The 20,226-nt window shown below is 41.5% G+C and overlaps 1 protein-coding gene across 1 annotated transcript; it reads right to left on the bottom strand.

The window, feature by feature from the left end:
• Positions 1-232: 232 nt before the first annotated feature.
• dennd2c (DENN/MADD domain containing 2C) lies at positions 233-19,345 on the bottom strand. Its single transcript, XM_053625610.1, has 18 exons — positions 18,424-19,345; positions 16,372-16,496; positions 15,008-15,123; positions 14,590-14,748; positions 12,201-12,279; positions 12,004-12,051; positions 10,859-11,046; positions 10,654-10,763; positions 9,980-10,049; positions 9,752-9,829; positions 8,076-8,216; positions 6,718-6,866; positions 6,403-6,580; positions 5,484-5,525; positions 3,646-3,754; positions 2,398-2,640; positions 744-830; positions 233-658 (listed from the first exon to the last, which is right to left on the bottom strand). The coding sequence occupies exons 1-18, from the start codon at positions 19,332-19,334 to the stop codon at positions 627-629; spliced, it is 2,865 nt and encodes a 954-aa protein (XP_053481585.1). The 5' UTR covers positions 19,335-19,345; the 3' UTR covers positions 233-626.
• Positions 19,346-20,226: the final 881 nt, after the last annotated feature.

The raw sequence follows: 20,226 nt of genomic DNA, 5'->3' as shown, positions 1-20,226 counted from the left end.
GATAAAAGTCAATTTATGGACTTATAAAAGGAGCATGAGCAGTGTGCCTCAGAGGTATTATTATTATTATTATTATTATTATTATTATTACTACTACTATTACATTTATAAATACATCAATTCCGAAAGTGATGAAAAGCACCTCTTCATTTCTATTGCCTTGCTCTGAAATACTACTTTCCAGTTTGGAAAGAATTTAAGAGTAAAAAGAAAATACTTTCGCGACACGTCATTTACTATAAAATGAAGTTTTATTTCCCAACAGTTACAAAACAGAACAAAACGATCAGGATTAGTGTAAAAAGAACTACTTTATTATCCTGCGTCTTCCTGTAATTAAACACGAAGCCTCTGCTTTAACCACGACACTTTTCTCCCAGCTTTAATTCAGTCTTTCATTTCTTCATAACAATAATAATTATACTCCATTTCCACTTTTTAATCTTGGGAGCGCCTGTGCAGTGCTTCAACAGGGGGAAACGAGCCCAGTCCAGGCTCAATCTTGTCTCCACCCAGCCGGTCCCGTTTTCTCCAGTGACTCACGGCTCTCCTCTCAGTGCTCCGTCTCGCTTGGCACGCCACGCTCGGCTTATTTTTTTTCCTCCTCCCGCTGCTTAGGCAATCCCTCACTTTTTCTGTAAGAACTTCATTTTGTTCCCTGAAAGCACAACAGACCGTCACAGTGAGGCAACAGATAATACAAATGATTCCCTTTTTTGGTAAAGGTGAAGCAAGAGGCTTACCGAGTCCCTTGAGAAATTTGTTGACTCCGCTGGGTTCAGGCTCAGGACAGGAGGCGAGATATTCTGCTGCTCGCACTTCAAACAGGCCTGTAAAGGGAGACAAACGAGACCAACACACACATTCAGTCATTCCCGTTCGTGGCCTGTTTATTATTTGCAAATGTTTTTCAAATCGTGTGAAAGTAAATAAGCACTTCGACTCCTCTAGAGCCGTAGTTCTCAAAGTGAGGTCCGGGGAACCCCAGGGGCCTGTGAAGTACAGCAAAGTGATCTGTGATTTTTAGTTATTTATTTTAAATTGTGTTACAATAGTTAATCACTATTATGAAAGTTATTACACTTATTATTTAGTTTTTATCCAGTTTAACATGTTTACTCAAAAAGTCAACTTGAATCTAATCTAATGAAAATGTTAAAAAAAAAAAAAAAAAAAAAGAAAAAGAAAAAAAGTAGTGTGTTCGGTCAGTGGAACTTTCGGGAACAAAAAAAAAAAAAAAAAAAAAAAGGAATAAATAAATAAACAAACAAACAAACAAACAAATTACTGCATGCACACATTTACACAATAAGCCTAATATTTGAATAGTTGAACTAAGCTTGGGATATAAACTATATGGCCAAAAGTTTGTGGACACCTGCCCCTCTCACACACATGTGGTTCTTCCCCAAACTGTTGCCATGAAGTTGGAAACACGCACTTGTACAGAATGTCTTTGTATGCTGTAGTATTACAATTTCAGTTCACTGGAACTAAGAGGCCCAAAGCTGTTCCAGCATGACACTGTGCACAAAGCAAGCTCCATGAAGACATGGTTTGACACGGTTGGAGTGGAAGATCTTGAGTGGCCTCAACCCCACTGAACACTGAACTGGAATGCCGACTGTGCACTCGGCCTCCTCGCCCAACATCAGTACCTGACCTCAGTATAACTCAACATTAACATTAATGCCCGTGGTTTTGGAACGGGATGTCCGATACTTGGGTGTCCACATACTTTCGGCCATATTGTGTAAATCCATACCGAAGGGGTCCGTGTAATTGATCTTGCGGTTAAATGGATCACCGGCTGCGAAAAGTTTGAGAATGTGTGTTCTAGAGGACAGCATCAGATATCCCTGTTTGTTGGGACCCGAGCAATGTTAATGGCTGGTTAAGTAATTAGTCACGGTAAATTTCCCTCTTCTGCTCTCAGTAGAAAATAGCCGCTAACAAACCTTTCATCGACATGGACAACGAAGGGCAGTGACAACTGGTCACAATACTACCCATCAGTCACACTGTGATAATATTATGAAACCATTATGGTTGTGTCTTAGAACATGGGGTCTCATCATGGGCATAAAACTACATTGGGGGGACGACATTATTGACGATTGTTATTGTTTTTAAGTGTTTCAAGCCTGTAATCATGATGTGTCTCTTCCGAACAGCAGGCACGGTAAAGAGAAAAGGTACACTTGCTCTGAGCTAGCTCTTTCATTCAAACAACACAAAACTTGAGTGATCATTTGACTCAACTTTTCAGCGATAAAGCTGTAGATAGAGTTGTAATTCTAATCTGTAATTCATACCATTTAGGCTATTTAAAAATTATTATTATTTTTTTTTTTTTACTTACGACCGTTCTAGACAAAAGTAACAGTCGTCACTCACCCTTGACTCCCCCCTTGCGGAGCTCTCGGTCCTGGATGAAGCCGGCAAACATCTGCGTGTCCATGAACAGCTGGAGGAACTGGCGCACGCCTCGGGACGGATGAGACTTCCTGAACGTTTCTCGGTTGAGCTCGCGGATGCCGTCGTGTCCCGTCTCGTTGATGTGCAGCGGGTAATGGCCCACCAGCTCCACGAAGAATCTCACAAACGCCTCGGACACCAGCGCACTCAGGCTGCACTCCTCTGCACGGCAAGGAAGGAGAAAGTCAAACAAGAGCGAGTTAATATAGAACAAGCAAAATGACTTGAGAAACAAGTCTCTCTCTTACACGCTCTCTCTCTTCAGGCTACAGCCTACAAAGGACACGTCTATATCTGCGTAACGTGTACAGGAAGAGTTGAAAGTGTGGCACTAATGATCAGTCAGTCATTTGAGTATTTGATCAGTTTTTGAGCACTATATACTACTGTAAAGAGCACAAAAAAAATCCATTCTCTCTCTGTCAAACTGTATGTGATGCCAGCACCTTAAGACACACTTGTGCCTTCCCTCCCCCATTTGAGGTTTGTTCCTCATGCCATCTCCAGGAATTTTTGCTCGTTAAGGATCCACAGATTTCTGTAAAGCTCCTATATCACAATACCCATTGTTAAAAGAGCTTCGAAAATAAAAATGTAATTGAATTACATTTATAGTAAGAAGATATTTATAGCGCTCTTGTAGTAGCCTAGCATTATTTTATCATCACAAACTTGAATGCTAGTCTAATTTGATGCTGAAAGTCATTAGCTAAACCAACTGTGCATGTGATGATGGACAGTTTAAAAAAACAAAACAAACAAAAAAAACCACAACAGATTTGTTATAGTTTCCTGGCCTCAGTGCCTCAAAGCTTGTGAATTCTCACTAAAAAGCACAGCACTGTCTTGTTTTTCCATTTGCTAATTCACTTCAGTCATCTTGTACAGCATCATTTTCAATTAAGAAAACTGTTGAAGGCAGCTGTTGGGTATTAGTCAGGTTTTATCTTGTGTTTTAAAATCATTAATCAGCAGTCTGACTGGGATTAACTCTGTGATGAGTCAAAGGCTTTGTTTAAAAAAAAAAGAAAAGAAAAAAAATTTGTATGAGTCATTTAATACAAGTGGAGTCCAGGCCACACCTTTAAAAACGCAAAGCCCATTTTTAAAAAGGTGTGGCGTTTGTATGTTCATCTGTTTAAACACATGCCATGTGTATGTACTGACCTTCCTTCCTGTCCTCTTTGCTGTGTTCCAGCATCTCCTCCCGACTCTCCAGGACTTCCTGCAGGGCTGCTTGGAGCTTACTGGGGAGGATGCAGTCTTCATCTCCCATCTGGCAGACATGCAGGAATGTACAAGGGTGAGATGCAGAAGATAACAGTAACAGAGGGAAATAAGTAGATTCAGAGTGTTTGGATGCTGCATGCATCGGTATTAGAACCAAACACTAGTACTGCATCATCAAACTGCATCTTATTTTTTTTAAATTTAGTACTGCCACGAATAAGCGATTTCACATTACAGATGTTTACATATAGTCCACAAGACAAAATAATAACTGAATTTACACAAATGAAACAGTTCAAAAGTTTATACCCGCTCGATTCTTAATACTGTGTGTCGTTACCTGGACGATCCACAAATGTTTTTGTTTTGAGAGATCCGTCTTTGTGTTATTTCTTACGTTTCCCCAGAAGACAAAATAAGAATTTACACTGATACTCCTGTTAAAAAGTTTACCCCCCCCCCCCGGGCTCTTAATGTATCGTGCCTTCTTGAGCATCAGTGAACGTTTGCACTTTTTTGTAATAGTCATGTACGAGTCCCTCAGTCGTCCTCAGTGTGAAAAGATGGATCTCAAAATCATACAGCTCTGCAGGAAAGGGCTCAAATATGCAGATGCTGGAAAAGTAAAGAACGTGCAGGACCTGGAGGATTTTTCTGACGAAAACTGGGCAGTTTAACTGCTCAGGACAAACAAGGGACTCATGAACACCTATCACAAAACATAAAAACAGTCGTTGATCATCCAGGTCACGACACACAGTATTAAGAATCGAGTGCGTGTAAACTTTTGAGCTGGTTTATTTGGGTAAATACAAATTATTAACATTTTGCCTATGTAAACTTATGACCTCGAATGCAACTGTGACTTCATTAGACGAGTTTATACCACAGATGTATTGAATTCTTGATTCTGACTGGGCAGAAAACTGAGTAATCTTCTATAGCAGCATTATATTCGGACATTAGTTTGGGTCGCGAGGCAGATCACGCTTTTAAACGTATGCGCTTGTTATAGTACATTATTCATTTCTATACTAACAACTCGCACTTGTATGGTGGATGCTGCACATAAGGACACGGGGACACGACGCGCGATTGTGGACACGGCGAGATCTGTGAGAAGATTTTATTTAGCATTTATGGAAGGAGTCTCTAGTGTGCTTTATAATAGTCAGAGCTAAAGACGTTTCTTTAAGGCTTCAGGACGGAGGGGGTTCAGATTACTCTGCAACGTCACAAGTGGCTTTTTTATTTTTTTGACTTCGAGAGAGGGGAAAAAAAAAAGAAGCTGAGAATAAACGAATGTTTACTGTTCAGCTGCTGTAACAAGTGTAACAAGCTATAAACGTATGAAGGAATGATGCATCATTCTATAATAAATTTTTAAAAATTATAATTCTTGGCAAATAGCTGTGGTATAATTGGGAGGAAAAGAAAAAAAAAAAAAAAAACCACTTCAGAACATCATAAACTTTTTAGAGTGACTGCACTTCACATTGTGCCACATCACACCGCACCTTCATTAGTAATTTTCCCATAGCAGCACGCCCTGTATGCGTTTTAATGTTTTATTCCTTACTTATTCCGTTCAGCCAATATAAGACTGACAACATCTGAATCCAGAACCGTCATTTGGGTGAATGCAATTAATTACACAGGCCTGGACTTGAACCTCAGATCACACACAAAAGCTCCACACCTGTTTAAAACCAATATCCTTAAACACACACACACACCCCTCTTTACTGGAAAAGAGGCCACACTAGGACACTTACCTGCACAACGAACTTGTCCGCACACAGGTCCACAATAAGCACCTGAAATGAGAGGAATATACAGAGGAATAAACTCTACAGGGACTTTTCAATCGTGTTGTGTGAATATTAATATTATCTTTCATTGCTAAATATCAAAAAGTGTACCAAATGATTATTATTTTTTTTAGGAAACCTTTTATAGTACACACGTATCTTAACAAAGCAGTTATACATATTGGGGCATGTTGTTAAACCACATGCTCGGGACATTTTGCATCAGATTCATTCTCAGTGTTGTAATCAATGTGTGTGGCGGTCTGGGAAAACCCGCGGTATGTTGCTGTGATCTGGTACAAAACCTAAAACTTGACATTTTCACAGACATGGAAAGGTTTTTGTTTTCTTTTCAATCTTGTCTTGACCATCCGCCGCCCCCCAACCCCCCCCACATTGTTATGTAAAGGAGCCAGTTTTACAAATGTGGTGGCAAAAAGATAACGATGTCTAAAACCTTGCTAGCCAAGTTCACACAGCGAGTGTCACGCTTTGATCACGTTGTTGGGTAGCTACAGTACATGCTGCACCGAAACAGACAAACCTAATCAGTTCAGTTTGTAATCAGATTCCAGCTGATGACATGATATGCTTGAGCTGCTCGTGCACTGCGGCGTAACACGTGAAAGTTTGATCACGTTATCATTACACGTCAGTAACGAGTTCAAAGCATTCCAGATCACTGCCTAATCAAAATTCCTCAACTATTAACAAAACACTTAATAACAGCGGTTAATCAAATCGAAATGACACTGCTTTGGGACTTCCCCCGCTTCTCGTTTTTGCACTGACTCAACACAGTGACATGAGAAGGTAAAGTTCAGTACAGGTTCCCCATTTCATTTTCTTTTTCCTGTAGACCAGGTAGGTTTAAGTGACTGACCTCCTCAATGGGCAAATCCAACAGCTGGTCCAGGGAGGGAGACAGCGCTCCCATGACGAAAGGAGTCGGAGAGCAGCTAATGTCCAGCATGTTGGCAGGCAGCACAGGCACGAAGGTGTGCTGCCATGTGAAAGGGTAGAGCAGAGCGAGAGCAGAGTGCGCACACCGAGACAAGGTGCTGGGAGGGGAGAGAGAGAGAAAGAGAGAAAGAGAGAGAGGTTCTCATTACGGCTGTTGATACGATGAATGAACGTGTGATAATCTTTTAAATGACAGATGTAAATAAAGTTAGCTCGTGCAGTGATGGTGATGTACCCGAGTTTATCTGCGATGAAGATGACTCTCCTCTCCAGCAACAGAGAGGCGAAAACCTGTAGCAACCTGCTCACACTCAGACACTGCAGCAGACTTTCAAAATCCACGTGTTCCAGTCGCGAGTCCACCGGGCGACACAAGGTTAGCTCCTACACGCACAAAACCATCTTATTATAACTTCGGAATGGTGGCGTTGATGAAGCGCAGATCCAGGGTCCTAGGTTTGATAGTGAGCCTGTTTTACGTGTAGTGGTGTTATATGTCCACATGGGTTCCTCCGGTTCCCCTCCTTCCCCCCAAAAAGATCGACAGACTACTCTAAAGGTGTAAATGAGTGTGTGAATGTGTGCGTGCCTAGTCCCCTGCGATGGACTGGGTATATTCCCACATAAAACCCAGTGCTCCAGATATTTTTTCACGTTTTATTTGACGACACAAAATACATCAGTAATACCCCACTCGTGATTTTGCGTGCCTTGGGGAAAAAATTATTAAATAAATAAATAAATAAATAAATAAATAAATAAATAAAAAGATGGCTGCTAATAAGGGTCTAAACGGGACTACAGAGGTTGTCGGGGACATCAAACGTCATCAGGCCGAACAGGAAAACTCCATTACTATGGCCTCGTGGAAGCTTAGTGGTGGCGATTGTATTTAGGCTTCAAAATTCATAAAAGTTGTGTTCAAAAAGTGTAAGACTCAAACTTTTATTGGTCACAGAGATTATTTTCTGCAATAATCCAAAAGCCAATGGAAATAAATGATTGGATTTTTTTTGTTGAGGAAAATTCCAGGTAGTACTCTATTACCACAAAAACATTACGTGTTGCACAACTCCTGTACTTAAGACCATGGCATTGTGGGAACAATAACATCTGCACTGTGTCGCGCATAGCACACTAGACTGGTGCGTATTCCTCTTGTTAAAAAAACAAAACAAAAAAAGGAAAATTGAAAATGATAAATGGTCGTACCATGATTATGCCGGTTTGAACGCATTTCTCTATGCTAGTGAGGATTTCTTAAATACATATCTCTTAAATCCTCTTAAATGTGACAAAGAGCGAGTTTTAGCTTGACATTATTTATTTTACTCCCCTACGCTGCTGCCAGACTGGTTTTGTGACACAAGACCTCCTGAGTATTTTGATCAACCTGCTCTTTGGCACGACTTTAAAAGACTCCACTACCTTAAATGTATTTATTTGGAAAGTCTTTCATGAGTCATTTATAGTTTGTGTTGCCCTAAAAATGTGTACAGCATTATACACACACACACACACACACACACCACTCCAGTGAGATTATAATGACATACATCTGTAAAAATACACGTTCTCAGAGGATGGCCTCACCTCGTTGCCAGAGCCGGGCAGGAAGCTCTTCACGGTGATGGTGCGTCCTGGAGCAGGAAACGGAGCCTCCATGACGCTGCGCATAAACGGGTGGACGAGCGCAGGAGAGATCTCTCGCCTCCTCTCCACCTCCTCCAGGATCTACACACACAGGCATATAATGTTATTAATGTTTGAAGTCAATCACGTCACACAGATATCTAAAAGGAAATGGAGACATGTTATGAGCATCAATAAAGTGTCAAGTGTTTTATTACTCCTGCTTTATCTTTTCAGATAAAGACAGTACAATACTAACTTACACGTACACTGCCGGTCAAAAGCTTAGACACACTGAGGCCCTGTTTACACTGGTGCGTTTTGGTTTTAAAAACGGCGTTTTTAAAACGAAAACGATCTTCATCCACACTGGCGTTTCCGCTGTGGTTCAGCACTGTTCCGCTGTGGATCTCCGTCCACACTACACGACCGAAAACGCATGTCACATGACCATTCATGCACACTGGGTATGCGCATACAAGTGTAAACAGGAAGTTGGATGCTAGTCCAATCCGGCGTTCCATGTAGGGCTTACGCTACTTGAAATGAGATTTGTTGCCGATTTCTCTAATCATAGCTCGCCTCTTGCGCATGTAGGCAGCTGCAGTGTTTATATAAAATACAGAATTGAACTGCACAATGACTGCTAAGAATGACAACAAAGCCAGCAAAGCATGCGGTTCAGTCTTCGTGTTGTTGCGTATACGATCAAGGTAGCGTAACGGTCGTATGGTAGGGGTTTGACAAATCAGGGAAGGATACACAATGATCCAGAAGACCCAATGAGGGAGCGAATGTGGGCGAAGCCACGCCTTCATTTTCAAAAGTCTTCGTTTTGGTCTGTTTACACTGAAAAGCGAGCCCGGAGATTTCAAACTAAAACAGGGTCTTCGGCGTTTCCAAAAGTCCCAGTTTTCGAGGGTCGAAAACGTCGCAGTAGTGTAGACGACAGGCGTAGCCGTAGCAACAGCTATGCATTTTAGAATGAAAACACATTAGTGTAAACAGGGCCTCATTCTTTATTTTTCCACATTTTAGAATAATAATAATAATAATAATAATAATAATAATAATAATAATAATAATAATAAAGTCATCAAAACTTTGGAGTAACACAAATGGAACTATGGGAATCATGTTGTGATAAAATAAATAAATAAATAAATAAAAATAATTTAATATTTTAGCATCTTCAAAGTAGACGCCCTTTTTGCCTAGAATTACCAGAAATGTATTCTTGGCGTTTTCTCGACCGATTTCTTGAGGAATTCCCCTGAGATGCTTTTTAAACAGTATTAAAGGAGTTCACACCAATGCTGGACTCTTATCGGCTGCTTTTCGGAATATTTCGCTCCGAGTCGTCCGTTTAAAATAAAATTTTTGTAAATAAAATGTTAGTTTTCTAATGAAAGAAATGAATACATTAGCACGATTATATTTTTGTCTATGACACAGATTTCAAACATTTAATCACACACCTTCACATCAAAAGGTTTTTAAGCTCATGAGAAACATTTCAGTTGAGTGTCTCCAAACTTCTGACCAGTTGTGCACATTTAAATTTTTTCCTGTCAGTTCACCACCAGAAATTCAGTCCTGAAGAAAACAAAAAAACAAACACTGGAAATTCCCCTGACCTTTGCAAACAAATTGAAGCAACCAAGCCGGCTGATGATGCAGTGAACCTCGGGCAACCTCTTCCCCTTTCCACAGGGCTGCAGGACACAGCGGGAAACCAACACACACACACATCAAAGTGACGATGACTCAGCAATATGGCAGCAAACTCTAACTCAACCTATTAATATTCTATCACACATATTCATTATGTTCCTGCTGACTACACGAGTCATGCTTTAACTCACCAAGATTTTCCGACAATAACCAAACCATCGGGTTCCGTCTTCTCCAGTCAGGACAAATGAAAAGGTTTCACTATGGATGAAGAACAAGAGCTGTTTAAAAATCGCAGAACTGCTGAGGAGCTCAGTTCAGAACTCTACAATACGTTTTATGGCACCATAAAAACCGTTGAGTCAGATGAAGAACAAAAAAATGCAACAAAAGGTGCGCACATCCAACACACCCTAAATTTGGGCTCAGGTGCAGAACGACAAAAATAATATGATAAAAAGAAGCGTGATGTCCGCACTCTGAATTTACAGCTCCAAAACACTTTTTTTATTGAAAACGTAATGTTTAGACAATCAGGTCTTCATTCATGTGTTTTGGGGTGTGAGCCTAATTAAATTGATTACCTGCTTCTATAAAGAGATATTTAAGAGTTATAAGAGTATTTTATTCCACATGGGTATTGTGCCAGATGAAGACCTGAAGGTTGGAACATGGCGCTTTCATTAAAAAGTGGTTTGGAGCTTTAATACAGTGTGCAGACATCACGCTTCTTTTTTTTCCCCCCTCATATGAAGAACAATCCATTTCTCGACTGCTCATAAACAATGACTAGGTTACGAGCTCGTTGAGTGTGACTCAGCGAAACACAAATATGCGAGTCAGAAAAGCGGTTTTGTCATCTGACCTGTTTATGTCTGCAGATGGTCTCCAGTCCTGAGCATCGGGGAAGCAGAAATTAGGAATGGCTTTCAAACGATCCTCGGTCTCACGAGACATTCGCGAGGTCTTCTCAAACTGCGTATAAAATCGAGAGGAGCACATTTTTTAAACTGACCTCGAACCTAGTGTTAAGACTATGCACTCATCAATGCTTCTGATTGGTTCTCTACCTTGGTAGGGAACTGTTGGGTGATCTCTGGGTAGTATGCGTTTCCAGGGGAACGCTTTCTAAGTGACACCACCACAAACAGCTGGAAGAGTTGTTGCTGCTGCAGCTGGATGAGATCTCTCTCCAGGGTGCGATAGCCTGGTCTCCTCTTCAACGTGGACTGCACATACACCAGGCGCTGGGACCCCCCTGATCCAAACACAGAATATAAATAAAGACAGGCCGAGGAGAGTTTAGTGTACTTGTTAGAAGGACGCTGACTGTAATTATAACAATTATTCCCAGTATATCATGATATGTTTACATCTGAAGCATTTTGAGGAACTTCTGGGATTATCCAATACACGAAATACACAGATCTTAGTGGGGGTTCCTGTTTTTGCGTTTCAACCACACTGAAGGGATTTGTGATGATGATGATGATGGAAAATAACAGAATGGATACGAAGAGCTCAATAACTATCCCAGGGAACTCTGGAAACACGAGGTGAGGAACACCCTAGATGGGGTGTCGACCCATCACAGGGCACAATCGCACACCCGTTCACACACTACATATAATCTGGAAATGCCATCAGCCTACAATGCATGTCTCTGGACTGGGGGAGGAAACTGGAGTACCCTGCGGAAACCCCCCGAAGCACAGAGAGAGCATGCAAACTCGGCGTACACAGGGCAGAGGCTGGATTCGAACCCCCGACCCCCGATGGTGCGAGTCAAGCGTTCTAATCACTAAGCCACAGCGCAAGATGTTTTACTTGCCACTTAAATAAAGCATTCAGCTTTAAACAGCCCTGCTGGTAATGGCAGGTTATTCTGTAAAGCTTGTACTTGACCAGTCACTGACATTCAGTATGCCATGCGCTAACCCCAGTAACTTCTGGTTCACAGACAAACACCTATTCTGGACCAGGAACTAAAAAAAAAAAAAAAGTTTCTGGAACTACTACAGTGAACTGAAATTGGATCTCTTAGCTCTGTTCTCAAGTTCCTGGAATGAAGCCTGAAAACCCTTCAGCATTGTTGCACACCTTCTCTATTCTACAGCTGAAACTAACTGAAATTAAACTTAAAACATTTTAGTGCTAGGAAAAGTACCAAGATGCAGGTGCAGTCCACGAACTTGGACGAAGTACAGTAACAAACCTTTTTTAGTGCTCTCTTCTGGATCGCTCTCTGTTCCACTCAATTCCTCTGAACATCAAGAGAGAAAGAGTAACAAGACAAAGAAAGCAAAACATTAACAGGCGGCATATATTAAGTGATGTATATCCTAAACGTATATCACAATCTCGTTAGCGTCCATAATCATTAATATGAAATTGCCGAGATCTCGTCCGTACCTCTGCTAGCACTTGTCTGGTTTTTCACTCTCTTTTTCCCTCTCTTGGCCTGGAAGATCTCTTGGATCCTGCTCACATACTGCACAATAGGTATACAGGTCAGTTTAATCACAGGGTTTTCATTTCTCTATAGCTTAACCTGCTGATTCCCTTATTTAAAATAAATAAATAAATAAAATGCACGACACAATATGAATGTGAACTGCAGGGTGTAATTAAGGGTGCCTTTTGTCATGAGTCAGACAAACCCATTTGTTTTTATATACTGCAAGAGAGGAAACAAGTTAGTCGAGGTTTTTTTTATAGCCAGGCTAACATGCCGCCCAACCAATCTTATGTTACAGACGACATGACAGCTGAGTAGGAAGGAGCGGGTGGGAAAGCATCTTCTGCTCTTCCTGTGATAAGACGCGGTACTTTTTTTTAGCGATAACGCTGAATGAATTTAACACGCAAGTGTAATGTAGTTTATAATTCTAGCATAGACTTGATTCTTTAAAGCAGCGGCGTATAACCTCAAGCTGCCGTAGGACGCAACTTAAGCCGAAATAATCGCCAAAGTTAACCACCAAAGTAGTTAATGAGAGAAATCAGCTGTTAATGGAAAACTCCTGCTTTTCTGAACCTACTCTCTATTTACCACATCTGTACTGGAGGAGCGAGTGCCACACATACAGGACGTTTCCTTGTGTCGAGAAAGTAACTGAAAACCTGTTTACTCCAAAATCACTTATAATGGACGTCTCAGGGGAGATGTTTGAGTAATCACATCAGTCTTGCAAAATAAGCCTCTATAATTTCACCCTTTCAGAGATGAGACCACTTTGTAGTTATGCATTAATGACATAGCTCGACGTAGCTCAATGTAAACATGGAAAGTACCTCCGTTGCTGCATCATACATGTCCCTCTAATCATTACTGATCAACGTCATTGATTCACAAGCCACGTTATTCTTCAGGTTACCAAAGTAGATGTTCCTCTGTTATGCAGTAATGCACACTACCGTTCAAAAGTTTAGACACACTCATTCTTTATCTTATTAAAGAATAAATGTTTTAGAATAATAATAAAGTCATCAAAACTACGGAGCAACACAAATGGAACTATGGGAATTATGTTGTGATAAAAAAAAAATAAAAAATCAAAAAATAATTGGATATTTTATCATCTTCAAAGTAGACACCCTTTTCGCCTAGAATTTCCAGAAATGTATTCTTGGCGTTTTCTCGGCCGATTTCTTGAGGAATTTCCCCGAGATGCTTTTTAAACAGTATTAAAGGAGTTCCCACCTACGCTGGACTCTTATCGGCTGCTTTTCGGAATATATTTTCCTCCAAGTCGTCCGTTTAAAAAGTTTTCTTTTCTGAGTTTTCTAATGAAAGAAATGAATCTGTGGGCACGATTATATTTTTGTCCACGACACAGATTTCACACATTTAAATCACACACCTTCAGATCAAAAGCTTTTTAAGATCATGAGAAACATTTCAGTCGAGTGTCCACAAACTTTGACCGGTGGTGTATGCTACGTTTTAGACAAGCGGTTTGATATATAACTATATAATAATAAACCAGAAAGCTTCCCCACAACGGTGATGCAGTCACGGGTGAGACTTTATTAAGGATTTTATGACGCCTTTGAACACAGTTCAGCTAAGAAGATTTCAGTACCCAAACTATCCGATGTATAAATCAAAATTTAAAACATCTAAATCATCTACTTATTTCTCCGAGTACTAACATGAACAGTGTTATAAAATGTGTGATAATGACAATACCCTCAGATAGTGCATTATTCTGTGCAATTATTGGTGATATCTAGATTATAGACCAACATAAATAGCCATTCTCCAATCTATTTCGGGTGTAGTTTGAGGAGATTAGCCTTGGAGTTAATACGAGCACAATATGCGAGGGTGGCTCTTACCTCTTCACTCGCCTCTCTAGCGTCAGGAAAGCAGCTTCCCTCCATTAGCGTCATATGTTTGTATGTGTGCTTAAACTGCCTCAAGTTCATCATTTAAACCATTACAACATGAATCACTCTGAATGTATCTGCTGTCACCAGCTGTTCAAGAGTGGCTCTATCCTACCAGAACACACGTCCATTTATAGCTAATTAGTGAAAGTTAGGTAGTAAGAGCCACATGTGAAGGATGATAAGGTTCTACGTCTAAGAATTGCTCCATAAAGGGTACTTCCTGCCTCCTCCACGCAGCTCCTCATCATTTCCCCTGACATTCCCGCTCAATGTGGTGTGTTTTTTTTCTTTCTACTTCAGACTTTCATCTGATCATCAGGTTTGTTTTCACAAGTTGCACATTATTCAAGCACGAATATAATGTTATACAACAACTGGTGAATCAGGTTTGAACACGTGGGATTACCTGAGGCTGGCGCTGCGTTCTGTAGGCGGTAGCCCGCTTTGTTGCCGATGGCTTAGGTGTGCTCGGGTTAGAGGTTTGTATTGGTGACATCACAGACTGCTTGTAGACCTCGTGTACTCGGTCAGCATTGGCTCGTAGCGTGAGGGGTTTCTGAGGCATCTACAGTGTGGGGGGGGGGGGGGGGGGGGGGCAAAAACAAACACACACATGGAGGAAGTCAAAATGGGGAAACGGTATAGCAAAACACGATATTGAAAGACATTCGAATCAGCACAGTAAGATCAGAAATACTGCTGAAATAAATTGTGGTCAGGTTTCTCAGGATTCAGAGTGAGCCTAGGACAACTGAACAAATTGTATTAAAATTAAACTAAAAATATCTGTTAACTGGAGAACTGAAGTAGTTGCTGAGAATCACCTTTGGGGTGCAAGGCGTCCGTCCCTGTGTGACGGTCCAGTTTCGGGACCGCGTGATAGGAAGACACGAGGAAGACGGTTTGATGTCTTCATACGGATTCTCCCGCAACACTTCCGCTACACATGAAGAGTTGAGACACGCAGAGATGAAATAGTTTCCATCATGAGACATGAGACTTGCGTCATCATGTACTTAATGTAGAGTAACGCTGTCAAGTTTTCATCCAGAAACTTAAATGTAAAGCTTTACAGTTGAGCTGCGGGCTTTAATACGCACAAAACAATCGGATAACTGTACAATAATCTGATCAGTGGCAATTCTTTTGTTTTACCAACGGTTTCAAGTCATCTGATTATATGGAAAAATCCAGGTTTACACGAGTCAGTTAATAATCAGAATTGTTTTAATGGTCTCTCGACAACAGTCTTAGTAAAGATATTAGTTTAATGATATATGGGCTGATGAATTCTTCATTCTAATTGGTCAGAGAGTGGTAAGTAATTCTCTACAACAGCAGCTGGGACAATGCTTCCGACTACAAGGCAGATCTCAGGTTTATATTAATGCTCCCCTTCTAATACGCTATTGTTTCCATAATAACAACCTGCGCAGGGACTACACAGGTACAGTGCGTTGTTGTTATTGTGAAGTTTCCTGTGAGAAGACATTTATTTAGCCTAGCAACAGTCAACATCAGGGTGGTAATGGTTATTCCTTACTTAATCCATGACGTATTTTTGATTCCAGGGTACGAGTCCACTCTCAAGTCACTTCTCCACTAGGCTAAATATTTATTGGGACGTTTTAAAGCTAAGGCTGATAATTACACATTGTAGTGCACTTTCTAGTTCTGGGGAAAAAAAGGTCGTCGTCCCCCCTCCCCCTCCCGTCTTTTCGGTTTGTTTGTGTACATGTCCAGATTAAATTAAATGTATAATACAATGTTTAGGCTAAAAATCCTCATGGCTTTATCAGATTTCCTGAAAACCTGATACATGTGCTGTTTAGGTGACCGCTCGAGTTATCCTGTAACTGGCAAAATCAGACCGCAATCTTGTTATTAGTGTGAATTAAACCATCTGTTAAACACACATCGGGATTAAACATTCTGTCACATTTTACGTTTCATGCTTTCGCTGCCTATTCTGTGTTCCCTGAAGCGGTAACTGGTCTCTCACGTTCCAGATTTCCCAGCATGCCTGCCGACTGTGTGCTTAACATTTGCTTAGCTGCAGCTGTTCCATCCCATTCTTGTCCAAAAACCTGTCATTTCGCACTCTGCGTTTCATCACCATAGCTTTTCGGTTACGCATGTGTTTTGGCTTCCTCTTTTTCTGAGTTCATGAGTCCGAGTCAGGACTCACCGATGATGTCTTCGTAGATGCTGTCTTGTGACCGGGTGTGGTACAGCCCTGAGCGGCATCCCTCCGTCTCTCTGGACCCCTGCTGAGCCGTCCAACGCACCACGTCCTCGAATTCAAATGACTTCCTGTTGAGCGACACGGTAGATGATGTGTGAAATCACCTTTTGATATCAACTTCTGATATGTTTTTTTTTTTTTTTTTAGCAGTACGTTTATGCTGAAAGCGCAACCAAATCGTCTGAAATAAATACTTCAAAGTTTGCTTTGAGTGTGTGTAAGCCCTAAACATAAACAAAGTCACTTGAGGTCAGAGGAAAATGTGATAATTGGGGCAGGTGACATCCTGCCCCCGTGTCCCATTACAGTCATTAGTGGGAATGTGTTACAGAACAGCTGGAATGCTAAACCACACACCCAGTTACAAGTAGAAACAGAATGTTATGATGAAGAGAAAGATGAAAAAAATGACTTAAAAGATTTCTACATACAAGAGCGTGTGAAAAAAAAGCCCCATGTGACCTCTGGACTGTTGGCTGAGACAGAAGTAGGGCAAGTGGAGACAATAGGCTCAGACTCTCGCAGAGAAAACCTGACATCACAGCTGGAATGGAGCCAAGAGAGCTACATTCTCACCCTCTCCTGCATCCATCTCCTACGCTTCGACAAGCGAAGAAGCGAAACTGAGGGAGAGGATGTCAGAAACGGAACGCACAGCCCGGGTTTCGGTCTCTCAAAACTGACTCGTCGCGTTAATTTAAAATGATGCGCATATGGTGTTTAAGCACGATCAAAATAGTTCGAGTCTGATGGCAGAATAAAAACAAATGACATACAGGCTGTTTCCTCGAAAAAACAAAGCAAACTCGACAGCGAGCCTGTGATATACCCAAACTCTGGATGCACACAGCAAATTCGAAAATTTACATTTTATATATCCACGTTGCTTTGACGAGTCTCTTACAAAGCAAGTTTCTGGAGATTTGATTAGCTGACATCTGTTTCTTTGCTAAACCACAAACAAGACAGACTTCGTCATTAGCAAGGTTTGGTTGGAGTCCCAGTGTCATAAAAAGCCATGCTGTCATTAGATACATAATAAGCAAAGACGTATATAATTTGTTACATTAGATACTGAATAGAGACAGAGAACCCCCTACGGCTGGAGACGCCAAACAAATAAATGCCCAAAACACGTAAGAGTGTGGGAACCTGGAGACTAGAGGCTTTAGTGCTATAGAATAGAGATCAACAGAGTTAAAAATGGTGTTTTTTAAAGTGACTATTGCTGCATATCTTTGCCATGTTGTTTTGTTTTTTTCCACATGTTACAGCAAAGTCTTCAACAAATGTTTTTAGAGGATGAGTAACAACAAGGTTTTTTTTCTTTTTTAAATTACATAGCTAAATGGAGCCTGAAAGACCAACAAAAGATATAACTATCAAAAATCTTCATGAAACCAGCATTATAACATTCTTTAATAAAACGAAAAAAAATAAATGAGTTTAAATCCTGACATTAATTCAAACAGACGGCTTGCCAGCTCACTGAAGTTTTTTGCAGAGAGACATTTATTTAACATTTAACACGGAAGGAGTCTCCAGTGTCAGGCAGCGCTTTGTAACGGTCAGGTGAAGCAACGGACTATTTTAGGTTTTCTGTTTTATATTTGTCTCGTTAACTTGAGACAATGAAGGAATGGCTGTTGAAATAGCTGCTATAACGTAAGTGATAGCAAAGACTAACTTATTTCACAGATACACCACAACATGTATGATGCATTGTTCTTTAATAAATAAAGATCGCAGTCGTCTGCAATTTGCTGTGGTAGAACACTTGTTTTGTGCTGTTGAATTGATATGCGCCGTTATTGGAAAATAATCGACATCACACCGTCCCGTCACCGATTATTTTCCTCTAACCACACAGCCAGTCTTGTTTTATTCCTTACTTGACACACACTAAACTTTTTTTTTTTTTTTTTAAATACTGCTATGGTTATTAAAATGAATAACGGGTAAACACCACCAGCTGTCGTATCCTCATTCACTCACCTGTTCTTCCTGTTTCTGGAAATGCCATTGCTGGAGGTTACAGGACACGCTGGAGGCGAAACACTGGGTGGGCATATGACATCACGCTTTCTGAGCTGTTTTGATTGGCTCACAGGAGAATTTGTCTTCTCCCGTTGGTCTGAATACTCAGGTGGGCTGTTGGCTCCTTGGTACTGGAATGTGCGTTGTGGTTTTGGTGGTGGTGTGATGGGATTCTGGGGTCTCAGTTCAGTGCCCCCTGAGGTGAGATGCTTAGACACAGGTGAGAGATCTTTCTCCCTCTTCCAGGGAGAATCCTCCAGTCTCCTCCAAAACCCCCGAGAGGTGTAGAAGTTCCCAGGGGGCAGAGAGTCATCGGGATCTTCGTCACCCTCAGGCAGAGATGTGATTTCATCCATGACATGATCGATGGCATCATTATCGTTTTTCTGCTTTGAAGTATCTGATTTGTTTACAGGACGCTGCGTTCGGCCCGCGTTCAGGCCTAGTGATGTCTTAGTCGAGATTACATGTTCGTTTAAAAGTGGTCGGTTGTGCTCGGGTTCGGATTTCCGTCCCACCGTGTACTGTCCGTGACTAGTCTGGTTTTCCCTGAAATCCAAACCCAGGCTTTTGGCTTTAGACATGTTAGCTTTTCCATGCAGTCCATCAGTTTTATTGTCCAAGGGAATGACATTTCTCACATCACCAGAACGAGTACATGAGACATGGGGGCCCTGGGCCTTGGGCCTCCCTCCATGTGCGTCCTCATGCTGGCTGAGCCCCTCCCACTGTGAGATCTTCTGCTTGATACTGATGCCTGACTCCCGCGCCAACGCTCTCCCAGAAACAGGCAACTGGCGTGCAGTCGCTGCTCTTCCTCCTTCTCTTCCTCCTCCTGGTTTGCCATAGTCTACTCCCAGGTCCAGCATGGCGAGCAGGCCACCGAGCAAGCCAGTCCTCACTGCACAGACATCACTGCAGGAAGCCCATGCATCTGTCTGCCATTGTTGGACGGGATAAAGTACTCAGCAGAATGGTAAATCGATTCAGGACTTACGTCCCCACCCTCAGGACAGGTTAACAGGACTCACAGTTGATGCTTTGTAGTAACACACATTGATTTTTCCAATTCCCAGTTCCCGCAGCATTATTCAATCAACCTGCCTCCTACGAAGTAAACATAAAAAAAAAGTAAATTGATAGGCAAGAGACCAAAAGTAAGACTACTGGACAAGTTTGGCTGAATGCCAACAACACAGGCTACAGCAGCCCATCGCGTGGATGTGCATAAAGGGAGGAAGCAGCAAAGGACTGTCTTTGTCAAGGTCAGCAGTGTGGCCAAAAATAATCAAAAACAGAACGACAGAGACAACAGCAGGAACCGGAGGCATTGTGCAGGTCATCTGTGGAAGCCCATCACCCACAGCAACTAGGCTGTTTAATGACCCCCCCCCCCCCACCAACAAACACCCACCCACCCATTCGTTGCACTTCCCTCTCTAGCTGGGTGTCCCCAAGTGCCACTATGCATTAACACGCTCGAGAATAATGTAATTCAATTTCACTTCCTCAGAAAACAGCCCTTTCAGCACTGCACGAAAAGGACAGGCATTTCAAGTATTTTCACATCCATACTCACATAATAGACAGCTTTTTATCAGAGCACAAGAGCAGCCTTTGAGGACCCTTAGGCATTTTCGATCAAAAAAATTAAATAATTTAATATGCAGCCTTTCATGCATGTTAGTAAGCTGGTGTCTGTGGAACAAGCTGAACTTAGTAAAGTAAAGACCACTTGAAATACTTTCAGGGATTCTGTCT

Source organism: Ictalurus furcatus, chromosome 5, assembly GCF_023375685.1.
Source record: "Ictalurus furcatus strain D&B chromosome 5, Billie_1.0, whole genome shotgun sequence".
Lineage (NCBI taxonomy): Eukaryota > Metazoa > Chordata > Actinopteri > Siluriformes > Ictaluridae > Ictalurus > Ictalurus furcatus.
This window is presented reverse-complemented; position numbering and strand designations above follow the sequence as displayed.

Coding starts and splice junctions, on each gene's coding strand:
- dennd2c (XM_053625610.1), bottom strand. CDS start 19,334: ATGCTGGACCTGGGAGTAGACTATGGCAAACCAGGAGGAGGAAGAGAA. Junction 3,755..5,483: donor CGGACAAGTTCGTTGTGCAG/GTAAGTGTCCTA, acceptor CATGTCTGCCAG/ATGGGAGATGAAGACTGCAT. Junction 659..743: donor CAAATTTCTCAAGGGACTCG/GTAAGCCTCTTG, acceptor TTGTGCTTTCAG/GGAACAAAATGAAGTTCTTA.